General features: G+C 35.6%; 1 protein-coding gene across 1 annotated transcript in view; it reads left to right on the top strand.

The window, feature by feature from the left end:
• Nucleotides 1-19,305, top strand: part of MAPK1 (mitogen-activated protein kinase 1) — a 37,064-nt gene extending 17,759 nt beyond the window's left edge. The window contains exons 3-9 of the mRNA XM_084296973.1: nt 1,028-1,217; nt 6,183-6,299; nt 8,373-8,487; nt 9,100-9,231; nt 11,059-11,168; nt 12,604-12,731; nt 15,154-19,305. Coding sequence (XP_084153099.1) covers nt 1,028-1,217; nt 6,183-6,299; nt 8,373-8,487; nt 9,100-9,231; nt 11,059-11,168; nt 12,604-12,720 — 781 coding nt within the window. The 3' untranslated portion in view covers nt 12,721-12,731; nt 15,154-19,305. The remainder of the gene's footprint in view (nt 1-1,027; nt 1,218-6,182; nt 6,300-8,372; nt 8,488-9,099; nt 9,232-11,058; nt 11,169-12,603; nt 12,732-15,153) is intronic.

The following is a 19,305-nucleotide window of genomic DNA, read 5'->3' as shown; positions in this document are numbered from 1 at the left end:
GAGATACCTGAGATACAAACCCTAGTTTGGAGGCAACCAGCTTTAATTTCCCGAAGTCTGTATACATTGTTTCCTATTAGCTTTCCAGGCTCTTTGCAGATGGCTGCCTAATAAAAACCATAAGGCAGAAATTGAATTGAATCTAGGTCAAATGTTTTCACTTAATAAAATAGCAATATAGTATTTGAGTTCACTCAGTCTTACCTGGGATCCTGAGGTTGCATTTCTTTGGCCACTTTGGCTAAGTGCATGCTGCCTATAAAAAGATGTACTAATTGTGTGGACAAGTCAGCATCCAAAGGAGGCGATGGGAATGCCCAACTGGAGTGGTAGTTATGTTTTTTAGTGAAATCCTATTTTGGTCATGAAACTATAACCCAAAGGTTTTGGAGCCACGTTGAATTAAGGGAGAGGAATTTTTTTTTTTTTTTTTTTTTTTTTTTTTACTGAACTCATTCCTGTCAAAGCAGGGTAGAGCCTTTTCAGTTCATTTCAGTCCTAGGAAAAAATTATCAGATGGAAAATACTAGAATTTAATTTGCTAGGTGAAGGGCTATTTATGTTCAATGTAGCTTGATTAAACATACAGTAAGAGAGAACACTTTTGAAGTGGAGAGGTGGCAGAGACTGATCAGAATTGATTGGATTTTCTACCTTCATGCTTTTATGTAACTGGAAGCAAGTATCTCAAAAGCCTATTACTCCTTAAACTAAAACAGTTTTTATTTCCTGGTAAGCATGTTATGAACACAGTCATATTAAGATGCCAATAAAGATCAGGTTCTAATACAAAGAAATAGTTCGATTAATTTGAGAGGACCATGTGCTGTGCCTCTTAATGCTGTAAAGGTCTGCATCATGTAACAGAATTGATTTGATTCAGAACTTGTAATACAAGAAACAACTACATGGTTCCATAATTGTCATGAAGCAGACAAATTGTTACAGAAGTTTCATCTGGTACTGTATGTTGATACCTAATATGACACCAGGTTTGTTTTGCTGCCTTACATCTGATGCCGTACAGATACATTGTGCAAGATCTCATGGAGACAGATCTTTACAAGCTGTTAAAGACTCAACACCTCAGCAACGACCACATTTGCTACTTCCTTTACCAGATTCTGAGAGGGTTAAAATATATCCATTCAGCCAACGTGCTTCATCGCGACCTCAAACCTTCGAATTTGCTGCTTAACACCACTTGTGATCTCAAGGTTAGTGGAAATTTCTTAAAAATTTTGCTCCTGTGGTCTTCATAAACTACCTGCTGTAACTACAAACACAGGTTTGTTACTGGAGATTAATGTGATTTTTTTTTTATCCTGGAAGGATTGCCAAAACATTATTAGTTTTGATAAAATAATTATTAATGTTTTAGAACGCTACGCTCTGTTATGTTTCAACGAATGCATCACTGATTCCATCTGGAGGCTGGCTTTGAAACAGCCTTTTTGAAAGCTGGTGAAAATACTTAACCTTAAACAGAACTGTGTTCACCTGGGAAGTAAACTGGCAACTGTGTATTTCAAGTCTTGGATTCTTTGTGTTTAAACTGTTAATTTTTCAGTGTTAGAAGAAGACTTCATATTAGTGGACAACTAAAATAATGCATGAAACTCAGTGTTGATTACATGCAGAGAAATCAGTTGGAGAGAGAACACTCCTAATTTACGTTTTCAGTCACAGGTTCTATATTAGTTAATACCACAGAAGGATGATCTTAGAGCTGTTATGATTCTTGAAAAATGTCAGCTTGATGCTTAGTGGCATTCAGTAAAACAAACCAAATGTGAAGAATTAGAACAGAAATAAAGAATAGAACAGAAAACATGCCATTCTATAACTTTGTTTTTCTTGAGTCTTAAGTACTGTGTTATCCTTAACCAGCACTTCTCCCCATGATAGCCTTTTAAAAGGAGATCAGGATTTCAGAGTACTTCTATAATATATGAGAAAGAACTGTTTAGCAGAGGTTTCCCCAGCAGGAAGATACTGTTTGAGGAAAAGAAAGAATATCATAGAAATGGATAAAAATCTTAATGGCCTAGGAGAGATAAATAGAGATCAAGTGTTCACTGTCTTTACCCACTGAAAATAAATTAGGTGGAGGCAAATGAAAGGAGTAGGTGGCATGCTCAGACTAAGAGGACGTAGTAGTTAACTTGCAGCATTTTTAAGCTGGGGAAATTGGTACCACAGAGTAGGTATTAAGATAATGTGAATTAAAAAAATAAACACAGAGCAAGTTAGCAGAAGAAAAAACTTTTTAATGCTACCTCTGCTTTAGAGTCTCATGGTGGCAAATCCATAGAAGATGAGAGACTAGTCGAGAATAACTGGAGTGTGTTCCTTTGTATACTTCAATATTTACTCTTGGCCACTGATGAAGTGAGATTACAGAGTTCACGTGACTTTGATCTGATGTGGTACAACTGTTAGTTACATGCTGTGTTGCACCTAATTATGCTGTTTTTTAAAGCGACTCTAGTGTTCTAATTTAAAACAAAAACAAACGACAAAATCCTCTTCAAAATACAAGCCTGTTGCTGGCCATACACATTTGTCACAATTTCAAAAAACAAAACAAACAAAAAAAAACCCTTGCTGTTCATATGCTGGTTCATTCTAAATACTGGCTGCACTATTAGATTGCTTTATATTCCCACTGCTACTTGCCAGCCTTTTCCAAGGCATAGAACTGCTGGAGCAGCCACTCTGACTCTTGCTATGGGATTTCAGCAGCTGCTGTAACATAGACCCCTCAGGGTCTTAACCCCTTTGTGAAAGAGATGGAGTAAAATCTACAACTGTGGTAGAAACAGGGAAGAGTTTGAGTGTAGTTCTGTGCATGTGCTGCAATTAAAGAGAAAAAAAAAAAGTTGTTTAAGGCAAGTAAGATGGTCCTGAAAAGGAAAGTAAGCTCACTGGATGACAAAGTAATGGAATATGACCTCAGTAAGTACTGCTCCAATTTCTTTCCAAGATATTAACAGCATGGCACTGCGATGTGTGCTTTCCTAGTGCAGCATATGGTAGTCTGTATGACAGCACATGCTTTTTCATAACCTGAAGGGGACTCTAGTGTTGTGTTAACACCACATCTGAAGTACAAATAACAGAATTGGTAAGAAAGTTAGGTCTTGTTGGATGGTTGCAGATTTTTTACTAACTTGTTTCTTTTAGGGCCATTCTGCCCATGTGTGTCTGGTATGTATATGTCCATGACTACAAAGTGATTATTGCACATAAATTCAAAACATAGCGTACTGTGAAAACGGACAACTTTAAATCATGCTTTCAGAGGAACAAAAATAGAAAGTGTGTTCATTTTCAGTGGTTAGCTTCTTTCTTTAATGGTATTGTGAGACAGATCTGTTGATCTCTTCCGAAGCTCAATGTCCTAGAAGTTGTAGTTAAGAGAACCTTCTTTTTTCTCCTTCAAATGTAATCTTGACCTCTCGAACATAGATTCAATTTCTAGGAAAGAAATGTATTCCTAAGTATCCATACACAGACGAACACAGTATTCAGCGATACAATCTGATATTTCAGTGTATTGGTTGCACTGTTGGATTTCATTTAGTGTGCTTAGTAAATGATCATATGTACACAAACCTCATAAATCTTCCCATCTGTTTGATACCTTCGTCCAATTCTAAGCCATATCTGTAAAAAAATAAATTAATAAAATGCTTATGTAGTAAGTGACTACAAAAACATTGTTTTCAAGAATTGGAAGCTAAATATATTAATAGGATGTTGGGTGTTTAAAATTATTTAATGGAGGAATTACTCCTTCTCTCTTAGTAGCATCTGTTCTGTTTCTCCAAAGCACGAAGCACTGACTGGGTCTTTCATTATGTGCGCGTTTTTTATTCTCTTCTATGACTTAGTCAAAATGCCCTAAATGTTCTGCCTGTCATTATATTGCCTTCACACAATTTTTCTTGTTTTGTTTTGCTTCTGATTGAGAAGCCTATTTTCTTATTGTACATTGACTTTACCAATTAATAGTTGAATAGGCATAGTGGATTTGCAACTTTTTTTTTTTTTTTTTTTCCCTAAATAGGGTGGCTGGTCTGCTAAATACGCTTTGTTGCCACAGGGCAAGAACTGCCTGCCCTCGCTGGGCACAGTCGGTCTCTGTTCTTCCTCCCTTGCACTGAGGACTTCAGGCAGAATGCTGACCTCTCCGGCTTCTCTTTTATTTTGTCTGGTTAATACTCCTGGTTAGCTCTGCAGCTGGTGAAAACACTGCTAACAGCCAAAAGCCTTTCTTTCTTACAGCTTCAACCTTGGTGCCTTTCTCACTGATGGTGTTTCTTCTTTTCTGCTTAACCTGCTTCTGCTGTAGTCAGCATGGGCTTTTTGTCATTTTAATGAGCTCTCTTTGTTCATTAATCTTCCTTTCCATCCCATGTGCTACTTTCTTCTACTTGAGTTGAGAGATTCACAGACATCTTCTTAAATTCAGTTCTTTCTTCTCGCAGTGGACTGGATGGAGCCTTTCTTTTGCCTTAATAATAACAAATCATAGCAGTTTGCTTGTGTACTCCTTTAATTCTACGAAATCTGTAGTCTCGTTTGTTTGTTTGTTTGTTTTGGTGAGGCTAGGAGGAAGAGATTGCAAAAAGTTTGCCTGCCTAATTATTTTCTGAAGTCCATAAGGTTGTCCTCTACAGTCTCTTCACCTCTGTTTTTCCAGAAGGCTTTTCTGATTATTTGTGTCAGTTCTCTTTATGCAAACTGCTAATTGCGTACAAGGCAGTTTGCCCTGTCTGCATAGCCTTGGGAAAACCTTGACATGCTTAAAAGGGTTCTTGTTCTTTGTTGTTTTCTAAGGATGCTTTTTAAATTTTATTATTATATGTAGCTGGAGTCAAATATATGAGTCGTCCAATGCAGGCTGGCCTCTGAGTTTCATCACTGCCTTTTCATCAGTCCCTCTGTTTAACGGTCTCCTGCCAAATCTTATATTTCAGATGTAGCTTTTGCTCAGTTGAATCACTTCTTCCTTAACTGAACTATATAAGTTGTTTCGTAGGCTGTCTCTCGAGGAAAATAAAGGAGTAGGTTGTCAGGATGCAGTGAGGCTACTGCATTTTTGGTAGGGTTACCCAGTACATAAACTGTAACATATGATTTCACATTTTTAATACAGTCAGTGTGCACAATTAACTATCAAGTGGTAAACTATTATAAAATATGTTCATCAGAGGAACCTCCTAATTGTTTGCTACTCCTACATCTGATGCTTTGTTTTTCAAAGAGGGCATTTCAAGTAAATACACTTCATGTAGAAATTGGTCATTATCATAATTTGTTTGGTGACAGCAAAAGCATAAAAGTGTATCTGATTTGGCAGTCAACAAGTTTGCATTTACGTATTGGATGATAGAAAGAACAGCTGCCATACTCTAAAACACTATCTTCACATTTTCAGTTTTCTTATTTTCTTAATTTCTCTTCTGAGAGAGTATGGTAAATAGCTCTGAAAGCCATGCATCTTCCTTACCAGAGTATAGACGAAAAAAAGCTCTCCTTTTTGCTGAACTCACTAGTCTAAATCAGGGTGTGTTGTTTTTTTTTTTATTTTTTATTTTATTTTTTTCCTGGTATAGAATCAAAACATGTTTTCTTCTGGGTTGGTGTATTTTTGTTAAGCTTGTGCTTTCTTCAGCAACCTGTATTTTCCAGCCTACCATTATCTCATGATGTTTCTATTGCAAAGATACACTGTTGGGATGGTAGCGGGGTTTTGGGCTATGTTTCAAACGTGTTGGTCATCAATTCTTGCATCTTAAACTCTTGTCATTTTCTGGTAAATGTCTACTAACAAGCTGGAGCAGTATACTTTGCCATCTACCTGTGAGAGAAGCTGTTAAATAAGCCCATAGTAGAACATAAACTGCGCACCAGAACTGTTTTTTCCTCTCAAGTTATTCAGGCTATTTATTCTCCTTGACCCCTGTATGAGGCCCTATCCAATTAATTCTTCATGTATTGCATCCAAAATACTTATCCTAATGTTTGTGCAATAATTTATTTCTAGAAATACAGGCTAGCATTACTGTCTTTAAGTGTTGCATCACAGATTGGGGAAAGGTGAATTAGTAATAATGTAGTACTGGAAGCTCTATGTCTAATATGCTTTTTTTTTCCTTTTTAATTTAAACCAGATTTGTGACTTTGGACTGGCTCGTGTTGCAGATCCAGACCATGATCACACAGGATTCCTGACAGAGTATGTGGCCACACGTTGGTACAGGGCTCCTGAAATCATGCTGAATTCTAAGGTAAGAACCATAGTGTGTTGCTGTGATGCTTCTGTTGCTGGTTATTCACTTCTGAGGATCAAATTCTTCTCTGCCCTCCTGTCCCTTCTGTGCTGTTTTTTTTTGTTTTTATTTTTTTTAAGAATCAGAATGCATGCATAGTCTTGAGAAAACAGGATGATGGATTTACAGCATAACTACTCTTTTGTAATAAATTTGTGATTCCAGATACAATTATTGGATACTACAACTGAGTAAACATGTGCATGAGTTCCCATATGCCCAGTTCCTTGCTATTCATGAGACTTCTTTCTGTCAGATGCTTTCTTTTATAGAGCAGGACAGAACTATTAGTAATGACAGCGTTTTAGTGCTGTGTTCAACAATGCTTGCAATTGTTGCCTTGGTGTTATCTTGATGTCTTAACTTAGGTTTAGAATGCATAATGAGGGTGAGTCTGATTCTGAAGGCATGTGATCTTTGCTGTGTGTCAATCTTACTTGCATTCACATAATCTTAATCAAGTCATACTTTTTTTTTTTTTTTCCTTTTACGTGGAGTTATTCTTATATTTACCTCTGTTAAGGTGAATCCAATTTCTGTATGGTGTGACTAATGGGTATCTTTCATAAACTTTGCATTAGTTTCTACAACCACATACTTGATAGTAAAATACCAATGTGACACCTGTGTCTGTATCTTAAGTTCCCCGAAGACTTTGCCTCCATAGGGTAACTGGTAGTTGGGTTTGATTTCTTGTGGCAATAGTGTGTTTAATGCGCTTTTTAGAAAATAAGTATCTGCTCAGTGGAGGGGTTTTTTAGGCTTCTTTGTGTTTTAAACTTCCACTGAGGCCTTAAAAGTGAGGCAACTTAATCTTATTTCTGTATATTTGCATACATCTATCAGCAACTTTTACAAGAACATATTTTGTGTGTTTCTTAAGAGGTGGTCAGCTCATAACATTCCTTGTCTATAATGAGACTTTTCAGAATTAGTGCATTGAAAACACTGTTGAATGATCACACCATGAGGAGCTGGTGCTGAGTCAGCTGTGGATTCAGCAGTCACTAGCTTTTGTTGGAAGGTCCCTGCTACTGGGAGGGGATGTAGTGCGCAGCAGGCTATGGGAGAATAGGGCAAGGGAGTTTATAGGGCCAAGGGTTCCTGAGGTAAAGTTGCCCTTGCGTTATTACCCAAGCAGTAGTGTAAATACACTTCTGAATCAGAGCCTTTCCTTATGTATAACATAGGTTATACACTTGAAAATAGTTCATTTAGTTCTTCTCAGCATAGTATTGTTTCCTGCAGTCGGCCTTCTCACATCATCTTTACTACTTCCTTACCTATTGTGTTTACAAGGTCTCCTTACCAAAAATCCATTTTGTCCTTTCACCTCTTTGATGCTGAAGGTTTCCTACTGACTTGTGTGGTGTTTAGATCCTGTACTATTAGGAAGTGTGGCTTTTTTCCCTATGTGTTTAGCATGCTGTTAGGAGCTATAGACTAAACAATACTCTAAAGGTTTCTGAACTTTTAAAGTTTCTTAAGTTAGTATAAGGCCCATTTCTGAAATTTGTTACTGTCAATTAGCTATAGAACTAGGGAGTCTCAGAGATTTGTGGATGGCAGTATGTACAGCTAAACTTACAGAATCCTTTTGGAAAAACATATCTTGCGTGTTTCGGTTCTTGCTACACCTTCAAAGCAGTGTTTTTGATACACAATACTGAATTATTTCATTCATGGAAAGGATTGTGAACTATTGGAACAGGCTGCCCAGGGAAGTACTGGAGTCACTATCCCTGGAGGTCTCCAGGAAAAGTGTAGTTGTAGAGCTTAGTGACATGGTTTAATGGTGGACTTGGCAGTGCTAGATTAAAGGTTGGAAGATATGATCATAGAGGTCTTTTCCAACCTAGATGATTCTGTGATTCTGTACAAGAAAAATAAAACAGCATGAATGAGCATGACTCATCTAAAAAAAATTGCATCATTGTACTTTCAAAATTTACTGAAGTATGAAGTATATTACGTTACTGCAATTATGCAAAAATACATTTGAACAAAAATCTTGCTTTGCTTTACTTGCAGGGTTACACCAAGTCTATTGACATCTGGTCAGTAGGCTGTATTCTGGCAGAGATGCTCTCCAACAGACCTATCTTTCCAGGAAAACACTACCTTGACCAACTTAACCATATCCTTGGTAAGCTTTATATAATGAAGTGGCATTTCCATATCTGTCTCTCTCCATCTTTTCTACCACTACACTAGCTTTGGTCAGCCATTTCTCTTTCTCTTGGTTTTGTAGTTCCTTTAACCTATGCTACTATGTATGCATGAAGTATCTTCAAAAATATATAATGTATGGGTTTATAGCTGCATCTTCTGTTTCCTGTAGTTATTTCTGTAGTGATTTCTGTAGTAAATCATTGATTTGAGGGGCAGCAAGAGGATACTTATATATCAATAGATGCTTTTTTAAAAGGTAAAAAAGCTCAAATACACCAATAGGTCCAAGTTAATTTTTTAAAATTTCTATACATGAGCCACTTACACCAACTGGATCTTGTAAACTAAGTACTGATAATTGGAAAACTCAAATGCAGTTGCTTATTTATGAGAAAAATTATCTTAAATCTTTTCAGTAAAGGTAAGGTTTCTAAAAATACTAGAGCATTCTCTGCAGTTAAGACATTTAGTGTGGAATCTTCTTCCTAGCAGTTTTAATGTTGAGTTTTAGCAAGTATGACGTGACTGTTTTTAATGTACTTTTTCACTGAAATGCAGTAGTTTATTTCTTTATTTTTTTTAATAGGCATACTTGGATCCCCTTCCCAAGAAGATTTGAATTGTATAATAAATTTAAAGGCCAGAAACTATTTGCTTTCCCTACCACACAAAAACAAGGTACCATGGAACAGGCTGTTTCCAAATGCTGACCCCAAAGGTATTTTATACTCTATTACATTGTAATAGATATTCAAAAGTGGAAATGAATACCAAAATGGAACATCCAGGTCCCTTAAAACAGCTGTATAAGTCAGGTGTAAAATCATAAATAAGCATGAAACTCTTCTACCAACTTATCTTTTAAAATAATTTTAAAAATATGTCTAAAGTTATGTGGTATGGTGTTTGATCATTAACTTCTTTATAACAAAAAAAAAGAAGGAAATCCTAGCTATTGTTGTCTTTGAAAGTGTAGTTCATTGAAGTACTGAATGTTGGCATTGGACGTTTGCTGGTTTTGTATGTAACTATTATTTCTTTCTAACATCTATGTATAATTTAAGGATTGCTGTATTCATGGTACAGCGCTCTTACTTGCTCTGACACAGTTCATGTCACATGAGTTTTTTGAGCTGATAGCATAATTCACTTTTAGTGAACGTGAACAGGTACTGAACTGTCATGAAAAAGCTGATTTCTGCAGATGGAACTGTAGAGCTGATCATCCCCATCACTGGGAAAAACAGCTGTGATTTATTCTGCTTTTGTAGTGCTCATCAGTGTGAGAATTTTTTTCTGTGAGCTTCTGACAGCAAATTGCAGCCATGCCGACATGCTCAGCTGCTAGGGGAACATGCAGTTAGCGTGACTTCCATAACACCTTTTCATCTAAATCTTCAGAGTAGCTTTGACAGCAGTCTTTCAAAAAGCTGTTTGCCATCATTTCAGTAAAAAGCAATCTGCACAACATGGAGCAAGCATGTGAGTTTCCAGTGTTGGGGAAACTGCATGAAAATATTTAATGCTGATTGTTATGCAAGCCTTGTAGCTTTTTAAAGCTGCCATTGAATGTGCTGTTAAATTTCTGCATGTTCTGCAGTGCTTTGTATCTGTCCAGGCATCTTAACCTGATACAAAGCTAGCACTGCCTCGATGCAGTGAGAAATTTGAGTTTTGCTGTAAATAATGTGACAAGGAGGAGAAACGGAATGTCTTTGGTCATCTTGCTTTTATAATCATTTTGTTTCCATTTCCAAGAAAAGAAAAATGTGTTACAGCCGAAGTAGCTGAACAATTGCAGTAACTCTGATTTGTAACATTCATCCAGAGTTTCATCAGACCTCATGCTCTGTCTTACAGGATCTTCAGGTTCTCTATGGGTTCTTTACAAGTTGTCTTCTACAGATTTTGCCTAAATCTCACAAATGTGAACATATTTGCATCTTTAGCTGGAGAGTGTATTCTGGGTTTCTTATAGTGTACTACGAAGATATAATATTCTTTAACTTCTGGATGACATTTTCATCGTTAAATAGTTCAGTTTTCTTTTCAAAATGAGAATATACTTGTGATTGCTTCTTCATTTCAGACAAGGTCTATCTTGTTTTGGATTTCTATGCCAAAAATTCAAAGCATATTTTTGAGTGAAGAAAAAAATCAATTCGATTTCTGTTGTAGTTGAAAGCAGTTTGTGCCATAGAGGTCTGTGCAGTTCTTTCCCTTAACGTTATTTCTGACACTGTACAGCCTTCGAAAGGGTATATGTTCTGTAGGCTTGCTCCTAAAACCTACCAGATCGTGCCAAAGGCAGTTGTAACTTAGGAACACTGATAGGGTGAGCAGAGGAAAGGCATACTGACCAAGTCAAAGGAAGCATTCTGCTGTTTCTGTTGCAGCTGGTACAGCTGGGGAATTCCAGCTGTGAATTGAAATTAACACAAAACTTAGGGAAGCCTGTCTTTTCTATGTAGCCTGTCTTTAACATCGCTTGTGCTTTGCGGTTTGTAGTGAATATTAAACTCTTGCTTACTTTTGTTCTTCTTAGCACTTGATTTGTTGGATAAAATGTTGACCTTTAATCCTCATAAGCGAATTGAAGTGGAGCAAGCTTTAGCCCATCCATATCTGGAGCAGTATTATGATCCAAGTGATGAGGTAAAGACATTGTTAAAATGTAAATGTTGTTGATTAAATGATACGTTATTTTTTCATTAGATTAAGGACAATATACTGTCATAATGGAGTTGAAGAATTAATTTTGTCAGTTTACCAGAATGGTTAGAAATGTGTTCACATAGCATGTGTTTATGTACTTACCATAATTACACAAGACAAGTATTTGCATTCTGGTTCCCCATGGACATTTAGAATAGTGATTTGCATATTGATAGATTTCAGAAGAATATATTGCACCTGAAGTGTTACAACTTGAGATACAAATAGTATGCAGTTAAAGACTTGCAGGTGCTCTTTACATCACAAAATTATGTTATTTCTTTTTAGGCATCTCAAGAAATTTTACAGTGTTAATCTTGCATTGCAATATTTAAACTCTGCAACTCTTAAATGGTTTATTGCTCAGTTTACTCAGACATATCTATCAAAAAGGTAGCTATGCATTTGTTCTTTGGAAACCATAATTTATATTAATCAGGCCTTATAATACAGATCTAGGAAAAAATAAACTTCAGTGTATCATTTAGTTGGGTGCCTACAAGTTAATTGTATTATTACCCTTCTAAGCAAACATATGTATGTATTCTCCTTTGAACCATACAACTGCAAAAACAATGGAATTCCAAACATTTTTAAAACGATGAACAGTTGAACAGCGTAATTGCTAGGCTTTACTTGATGTCTGTTTTTTTGCATTCTGAATTTTCTTTGAGATTAAAAAGACTTGGTTGTGTGTAGAGATGTACAGTAGTAGTTTAAACATGCATCATTTAATAAAAAGAAAAATAAGGGAAGAAAATCAGTCTGCTTAACTTCACTCCTAACTTGAAATTGATGTTCTTCCTTTATTTTATATTTCTTATTTTAGTATTACATTTTAGAAACTCATCAAAAAATGAATAGATGCTAAGGGAGTACTCCCTGAAAATGGAACTTCTCAGTTCACTGTGGTTTTGTTTCATAATGGCCGATATAAAGTCAGGAGAATGAAATTTGCCATCAGTTTATACACTTAACAGCCCCCAAAACTGAACTTGCTGTAGTTCATATTATGCTGGTGGGATTTTTGGTTACTTCTGGTGAAGAAGGAGGGGAGGAAGAAATAAGGAGGGGGACAGTACAATATTTCAGATCATTTTTTCTTCAGGTAGTTACTAAGTTACTTTTTCAAATATTTTACCTTGTGTTTTAAATTTTGCTATTTATTCAATTTATGATTCAATTTGGTAAACTGAGCTAATAAAACACGTAAGGGACTAACAGAAGGAGTTGTTCGTTGAAGATGGCACAATATTAGACATTTCTGTGAAGCACATTATTTTCAGATTGTTTTCCCATACAGGGACTGCATGAAATTTAATAGACCAGTGATACTAAAAATAAATAAATAACAAAGTCTCTCTATATTATTAAGCCTGTAGCTGAAGCACCCTTCAAGTTTGATATGGAGTTGGATGACTTGCCGAAGGAAAAGCTGAAAGAACTGATTTTTGAGGAAACTGCTAGATTCCAGCCAGGATATCCATCTTAAATTGTGCATAGGTAAAGTCACAGCAATAAGAAACCATTTGGGAAGGGGGAAAGAATTCTGGAACTCTCTGGTTACCACTAGGGAAATGTATAACCGACTGTTTCTATTGATATGCTAACAAGCTCCTGAAGTAAAAACTTTCTGCTTATTCCTTTGACATCAGTCCTATTCTGTTACTGAAGAAATGAGTTTATTTTACTTTGCAACACTGAAGTGTCTACAGGGAATCCAGGCAATTGTCTTGAGATGTTTACCTACTTTTTAGGTTACATTTAAGGAATAAGAATTACATTTAATTAGTGCTTCTCAGAATAAAAGCTATGTGAACGCTTTGAAATGCAAATCTTACTTAAAAAAAAAAAAAAAAAAGCTAAAAAACTAAAAAACTTGTCAAAGGGACAGTGATCTTCCTTCAAGATACTAGAGTATTTTGTCATATGGCTTCAAATGCTTTTTAAAAAATTCTTCCTTAAATGTAATGTGCAGAGGAGAAGCCTTTTAAACTATTTAAAAACAAACAACAATCCCAGAACCGTAAAACTTCAGTGTAACTTCCAGTACTTCTGAAATAATTGTATGAGTAAATAGCTGTCTACCTTTTCTTAAATTAATTATGATTATACTTGCTAATATTTTGAAGATTTAAACTTTCTTAATTTAAAATGTACTGATATTTGCTGTCTCTGACACTTTTATTTTTTCAAATCAATAAACTTAACTGGTCTTCATATACCATGAGGCTTGCAGGTCTCACTAGTTTTGTACAAAATTTGTCAAATACTTACCTGAATAATATTTCTAACACTTGAGAAACTTCAGTGATACTGCTAGTGGTTTAAAGTATGTAAGCTTTGTGGCTAGACAAGAAAAACAACCCAAAGATGACAGCCTAATATGCGTTGCCTATTTTGTGGGCTTAAAAATGGATCCTGTGCTATTCTCTATGAACATTCTACAAGTATCATCTCTGCCTGGCAGTTCTAGCAGAAAGGTTAAGTTTAGCCTGTGAGTGTCTCCATTGCAGGAAATCTTAAGACCTTGACAGCACTGTGTAGAAACTTCATTGCTTTGCTATAACCAGTAATTTTTCTGCACTAAAAATGGGATTTCAGTTTCTGTATTGCTTATTCCTCCAGTTTCAATGTTGCACTGGTAGAAAGGAAAAAAAGTTGAGGAAACTGTTGAAAATAGTTTTTACTTTAACAGGAATAACTTCTGTTGTCACTAGTTTGAATACTGAATATAATTGTGTTGAATAGCAAAGTTCACAACAGAAGTAATTTTGATTTTCAGAAAGGGTTTCATTTGTGAAGCTTACTAGCTAACATTCAAAGCTATGTTAATAATTAAAATTTAGATAAACCTGAGGTTCATACTCTTGGCTTTTATTATTAGTTGGGCATTACCAATAGAATTAGAACTGGGGTGCAAAAACATGGCTGGTACCTGTTTCTCTTCTGTGTTTTCTAAAGTGAATTCTGTACAAGAGCCACTAGGAGTACATGCACAAATTTGGAAGAAAATAACATAAATGGAGTAAGATGAAACCTGTTATTAAAAGGCCATAGAATCAAGGAGGGAGAACAAACAGCTAACATTGTAGCAAATCAGTTTATGATCTCTGCTCCTTTCCTCTTTGCCCAGACCACACTTACCTAGGTTGTATTAGGGATTAAGGGATAAAAGGATCAGGGATAAAGATACCTATTGGTGATCCAGTGCTAAGGGAAATTTCTTTGAGTGCTATTATGAAAAATTGATTTGGTTGATATGATGCTGAAAGTGAAGTATTTTACTTAACTTGATAATGATATGCTGGTAAATTGTACAAATCTGTGGTTAGAATTATTAGATATTCTGTTTCACAGCAGTTTAAATATAAGCAGCCCTCATAGTGAAAACCTGTCCTTAGCAGTTGGCTTGGACTGCACAGTAACAAGTCCCTTCCTGTGCACTTGTACTCTCCTCCCCAGCCCCACGCTTTATCAGCTAGCTCTGCTCAGTGTGTTATTTCCTGTCATAGTTTTTGATTGTAGTTTTTGGAATTAAGAAGCAATGTGAAAATAAGCAATTATTCAAATAAATAACGAGTTCACTCATTTGGAGAAAGGTAGAAATATCTTCCTGTTTAATAGTCATGTTTCTATATCCTGTCACTTAGGAGTTTAAACGGATTTACACAGGGAACAGCCTGTGTTTGGAGGGTTAGAACCCATGTGGATAATGAAGCTAACATTTTAAATAGCTGGTCTCCTGGCTACTTGCTAGGTTAAGGAGTTTCTCAGGGAAAGCTTTTTTAAAAATAATGTGCATTGATACTGCTGACTCATGTTTTTATACACTATGTTTTACCATAAATAGGAAAATGTATCTGTTTTGAAAGACAATGTTAAAACTTTCTTCACTTAAATGTGTCTCTGCTCTTTTTTGTAGGACAAGGACTTAAAGGACTGGGCATGCTCAAACGTTGCTGTTCCTCTTCCCAGTTCTTTATTGTTGGTCATGTCTTGTGGCCTCTCTCAGCTTATCCACTAACTCCTTTGAGCCATTCAGGAGGGCAGTTCCTGGTAGTTTTGGCTTTTCATGCTTTCAATGAATCTTTTAAGCCTGAAGAATTGTAATTGACACTCCTATGCGTAATGCCCATTGTTGACCTGTTGCAGTACTGTACTGTAAGTGCACCTACTGCTGGCCGTGTTTTAACTGCTTGCTTTCTGGTTTGAAAGATGCAGTGGTTCCTTTCACTCCTGGATCAATATCCAAGAAGATAATTCATTAACCGATAAGAAGTTTACACCATGAACTATGTTTTTCTGACTTTACTGAAGTCGCTGGCATTTTTTTTAGAAAAGCTACTATTCAGGGCACTTTAAGTCAGTGACATCCCAGATTTTTTTTGCACTTCCTTTTTAAATAGAAATGGTTAGCATCCAGTGGGGTTTATACCATTATGCTATGGATTACAGCATAAGTCGTGTTCATGTTAATCTTGCTTATGCACTTGTTTGGGTGTCCTGTGCTGTACATATAGGTATTCTATACAGCGTAATAGCCACATAGGAACCCATCTTAATTGAGTTCATCTAAGGAACATTTTTCCATGTATTGACGAAACTTTTACTTTTTCTCCCTGCCTTTTTTAAGAGATCATTTAAAGTTTAACCATGTTGGAGGCGTAGTACTTCCAAAGTTCATACCATATAGTAGTGTTTATAAGACTTGTGCAAAGAGAATGAGTGGCAGCTCGCCAACTTATATTTATTCACCGTGTGGTGGAAGATTAGCAAAGAACATAATGGCATGATGACCTACAGGTGAATGCTTTTCTTTGTGGAAGGCATCTGAATGTTGTGGTAAGCGAGAAACCAAAATATGATGTTAATAAACTCAGTCTACATACTGCATACCAATGAAATGCTTCAAATGAGGATTGATAGTTTTACATTTTAATCTAATCATTGACATTCAGAATTCTTGCAGAGAGGAACACTGCATCTTTAAATGAGAAAGTCTGAATTTACTTTTGCTCCTACAGCATGTCAGCATCTCAAGTTCATTTCTTGCAACCTACACTATGGTGATTTGTAATCAAGCCTCCATGAGCTCGTGACATGAAGTACTGTTCTGTTGTCAAGTACTATCAAACTTTTCTGATAATGCTGAGTTAGGACAACCAAACAAAGCTAGCACTAAATAATGTTTAAAATTGTATACCTTTTAATGATCTTTTCAAGTATTTGTTACTGAAATTGTATAATGTGGAGTTTACTAGGTGTTATGTTCCAGTGCAGTGCCTCCTTTTCTTTCCCCACTGCTCTCTGTGGTGAGAAATTTGCCTTGTTTAAAATAATTACTGTGCCCTCGCATGACTGTTAAAGCTTTCTGTGCAAAGATGATTGTCTAAGTGCCACATGCCTATGATTGAGAGAAAAAAAAATCTATTGTTACCTCTGAGTTGTGTTCAACTGAAATGCTATTCAACAAATAACTTAGGAAAAATAGTTCTATTTTTAGCTTTTCATATCTCTGCTGTCTTTTTCTCATTTTATTTTGGCAGCAGTGAAGAATGGATTGTATAGACTGCTTGCTAATATGAACAAAATGCACTTGTAATTCCTGGAAATAAATTTAAATCTTATATCTTCACATTAACATAAAGAATTAGTTTTTGGTTTCCTCTTGGGTAATGTGTTCGAATGGAAATCAGGTTCAATTGCTACTGTAGTATACAAGGATGCTTGCTGGTTAATAACTCCAGGCTTCCTCATACCACTTAAGTCTGTTTTTCAAAGAAAAGAAAGCCATTAACTTAGATTTCAATAGATAAGGGTGCTTACAAGATTCCATTTCAAAATTTTCCTTTTCTTATAGTTTGAGTGTTAGTCTACCAAAACTAATTTTTAATGAGCAAGGGTTCATCTTAAAGGGCATTTTTGATTAGGAAGTTCCTGTGGTACACAAATCTCTGTTGCGTGGAACGTATTAGGAGCATTATCAGGACACTGCACAAGTAATCATTGAATTGTGGTATGGAACCTATGCTAAAAAACATTTCTCCAGAAGAAATATGCACTTGACTGTTGATACTAGTGTAGAAATTTCTTTTGACGTTTCTACACATCTTTACCAAAATGCTTTCCTCACTTGGTTTGGAGAAGCTGAAATATTTCTAGAATCTCTGCTACTTGTACCGTTGTCATTACTACAGGAATCATGGTTGGAAAGATGACTGTTACTGAAATTAGTTTGTAACACCTCAGTTTTAATTTATTAAGGAAGAATTTTGGCAGCTTGTTTCATCATTGTTTCCCAGTAATATTTTAATATTTTCTTTAATTTTGGATTTTGGGGGCGTTGGAGATTTACTTTTGTAATCTGTCTCTCGGGATGAGAAGCCAAGGGTTTGCTTTACCTAACATCTGGTGCTTTCAGGCTTTCTTCCTTAGCTATCCTGCTGAATCAAATTGGCATCCATCAGTATCAGTAACTGCATTCATCTATCTTCTACTGAATTCAGTACACATTGTTAAGCAGAATTTGTTAAAGCATCAAGTGCAGAAGCATGATTTTTTTGTCAGATTTTGAAAACGGTTTAAAAGAAGGTGCCTAAAACACTGTTAGGTCAGCTATTTCATCATTTTACATTGATTTTTTTTCCTTTATCTACTTTTTGTATTTTTAGAGCAGAGAACTGAAACTCATAATTGAAGTTACATGTATTTCATGGTAAAGATGTTTTGGGAATAAGGAATGGAAACAGTTGATTGTCGAAACATTCCAACTTTATAGCTGAAGAAAAATATGCAAACATGAACTTCTTATGGATGCTTTGGCAAAGGAGCATCTTACTCTGCTATCCTGACTGTCACCAGAATCTTCCTCATCAATATTACATATATATATAGTCTGAAGTGTACAACACACTACATGGGCTGAGCGGTGTGGTGCACTATGAGCTTTCAGGAGTAGCAGGTGGTGACATAACTCAGCAGTGGCCAAATGAAACCCAAGGTGTTTAGCATGGTTTTCCTTACAGAATGGGAGAAAAAGAAAAACCTGTTGTTGCTGCCCACTGTAATACGCTATGTTATATTTATACCATGTCGAAGTTGTTTGCTGAGCAACTGTACTATAGATTTAAACTTTATTAATATATATTTGCTTATGTTAGTGTAGTTTATATAGTCCTTGGTTATTGATAAATTTATTGTGTTGTTACAGCACAGTGATATGGTATAAATATAGGTCTATACATACACACAACATACTCATGAATTTGGTCCCTTGCATAGTACTTTTATATTTGTACAGCAATGTCTTCAAGTAAACCCGGATTTTAGGGGAAGTATTTTTGTAAATGCAGTGGTTTAAACAGAAAATCCAAACAATCCTTTTACTAAGTTTTAAATTCATTTGTGGTTCAAAATGGTTTAGTTAACAATTGAAATCAAGACACTAAATTAGTGAAAAGTGCACATTAGTAAAGTGAAGCTTACAATGTTTTTTTTTTTTTTTTTTTTTTTTTGTAGCATGTGCTGTGATCAAACTAAGTGAAACATTGGAGGAAATGTAAAAGTTGGGCTACCTTTGTAAATCTAGAACAAATTTCTAAAGGTTGCAGCTGGATTACTTACTATTGTTGCCTTTTCTTGTGTTGTATCAGTGTAGAGCACTCTTAAAATACTCAAACTGCTTTGTCTTTGCTTTGTACTGTTGGTGCCTTCTTAGTCATGTACCCCACAAGTCATGCATAGCTAATTTAGTTAATGGTAAGTTTAAAATTTAAGAAAAAGGCAAAGGAAGATTTTATATAAAAAACTAAAAAAATAAATCATTTTCTGTATGTTCTTATTCATTGTAACAATTAAACGTTTATATTGTGACAGATTTGTGATTTGGTTAATCTGTATAGATCAATTGTAAGTAGCAAAGGTTTATATTTCGTCTTATTCTTTTAATGTTGTAAACGTTTGTGATTTTCTTTTTTAAATCAGATAACTTAATGTTCTGTTTTGTTTTTGGCATCTGAATCTTGTAAAAACAAATGCAAAGAAAATCATTAAATTGTGTCCCTGTATTACCAAA

The sequence above is a fragment of the Netta rufina genome (genome assembly GCF_964035555.1).
Source record: "Netta rufina genome assembly, chromosome: 17".
NCBI lineage: Eukaryota > Metazoa > Chordata > Aves > Anseriformes > Anatidae > Netta > Netta rufina.
Note: the sequence above shows the minus strand (reverse complement) of the source record. Positions and strands in the feature narration are given on the sequence as shown.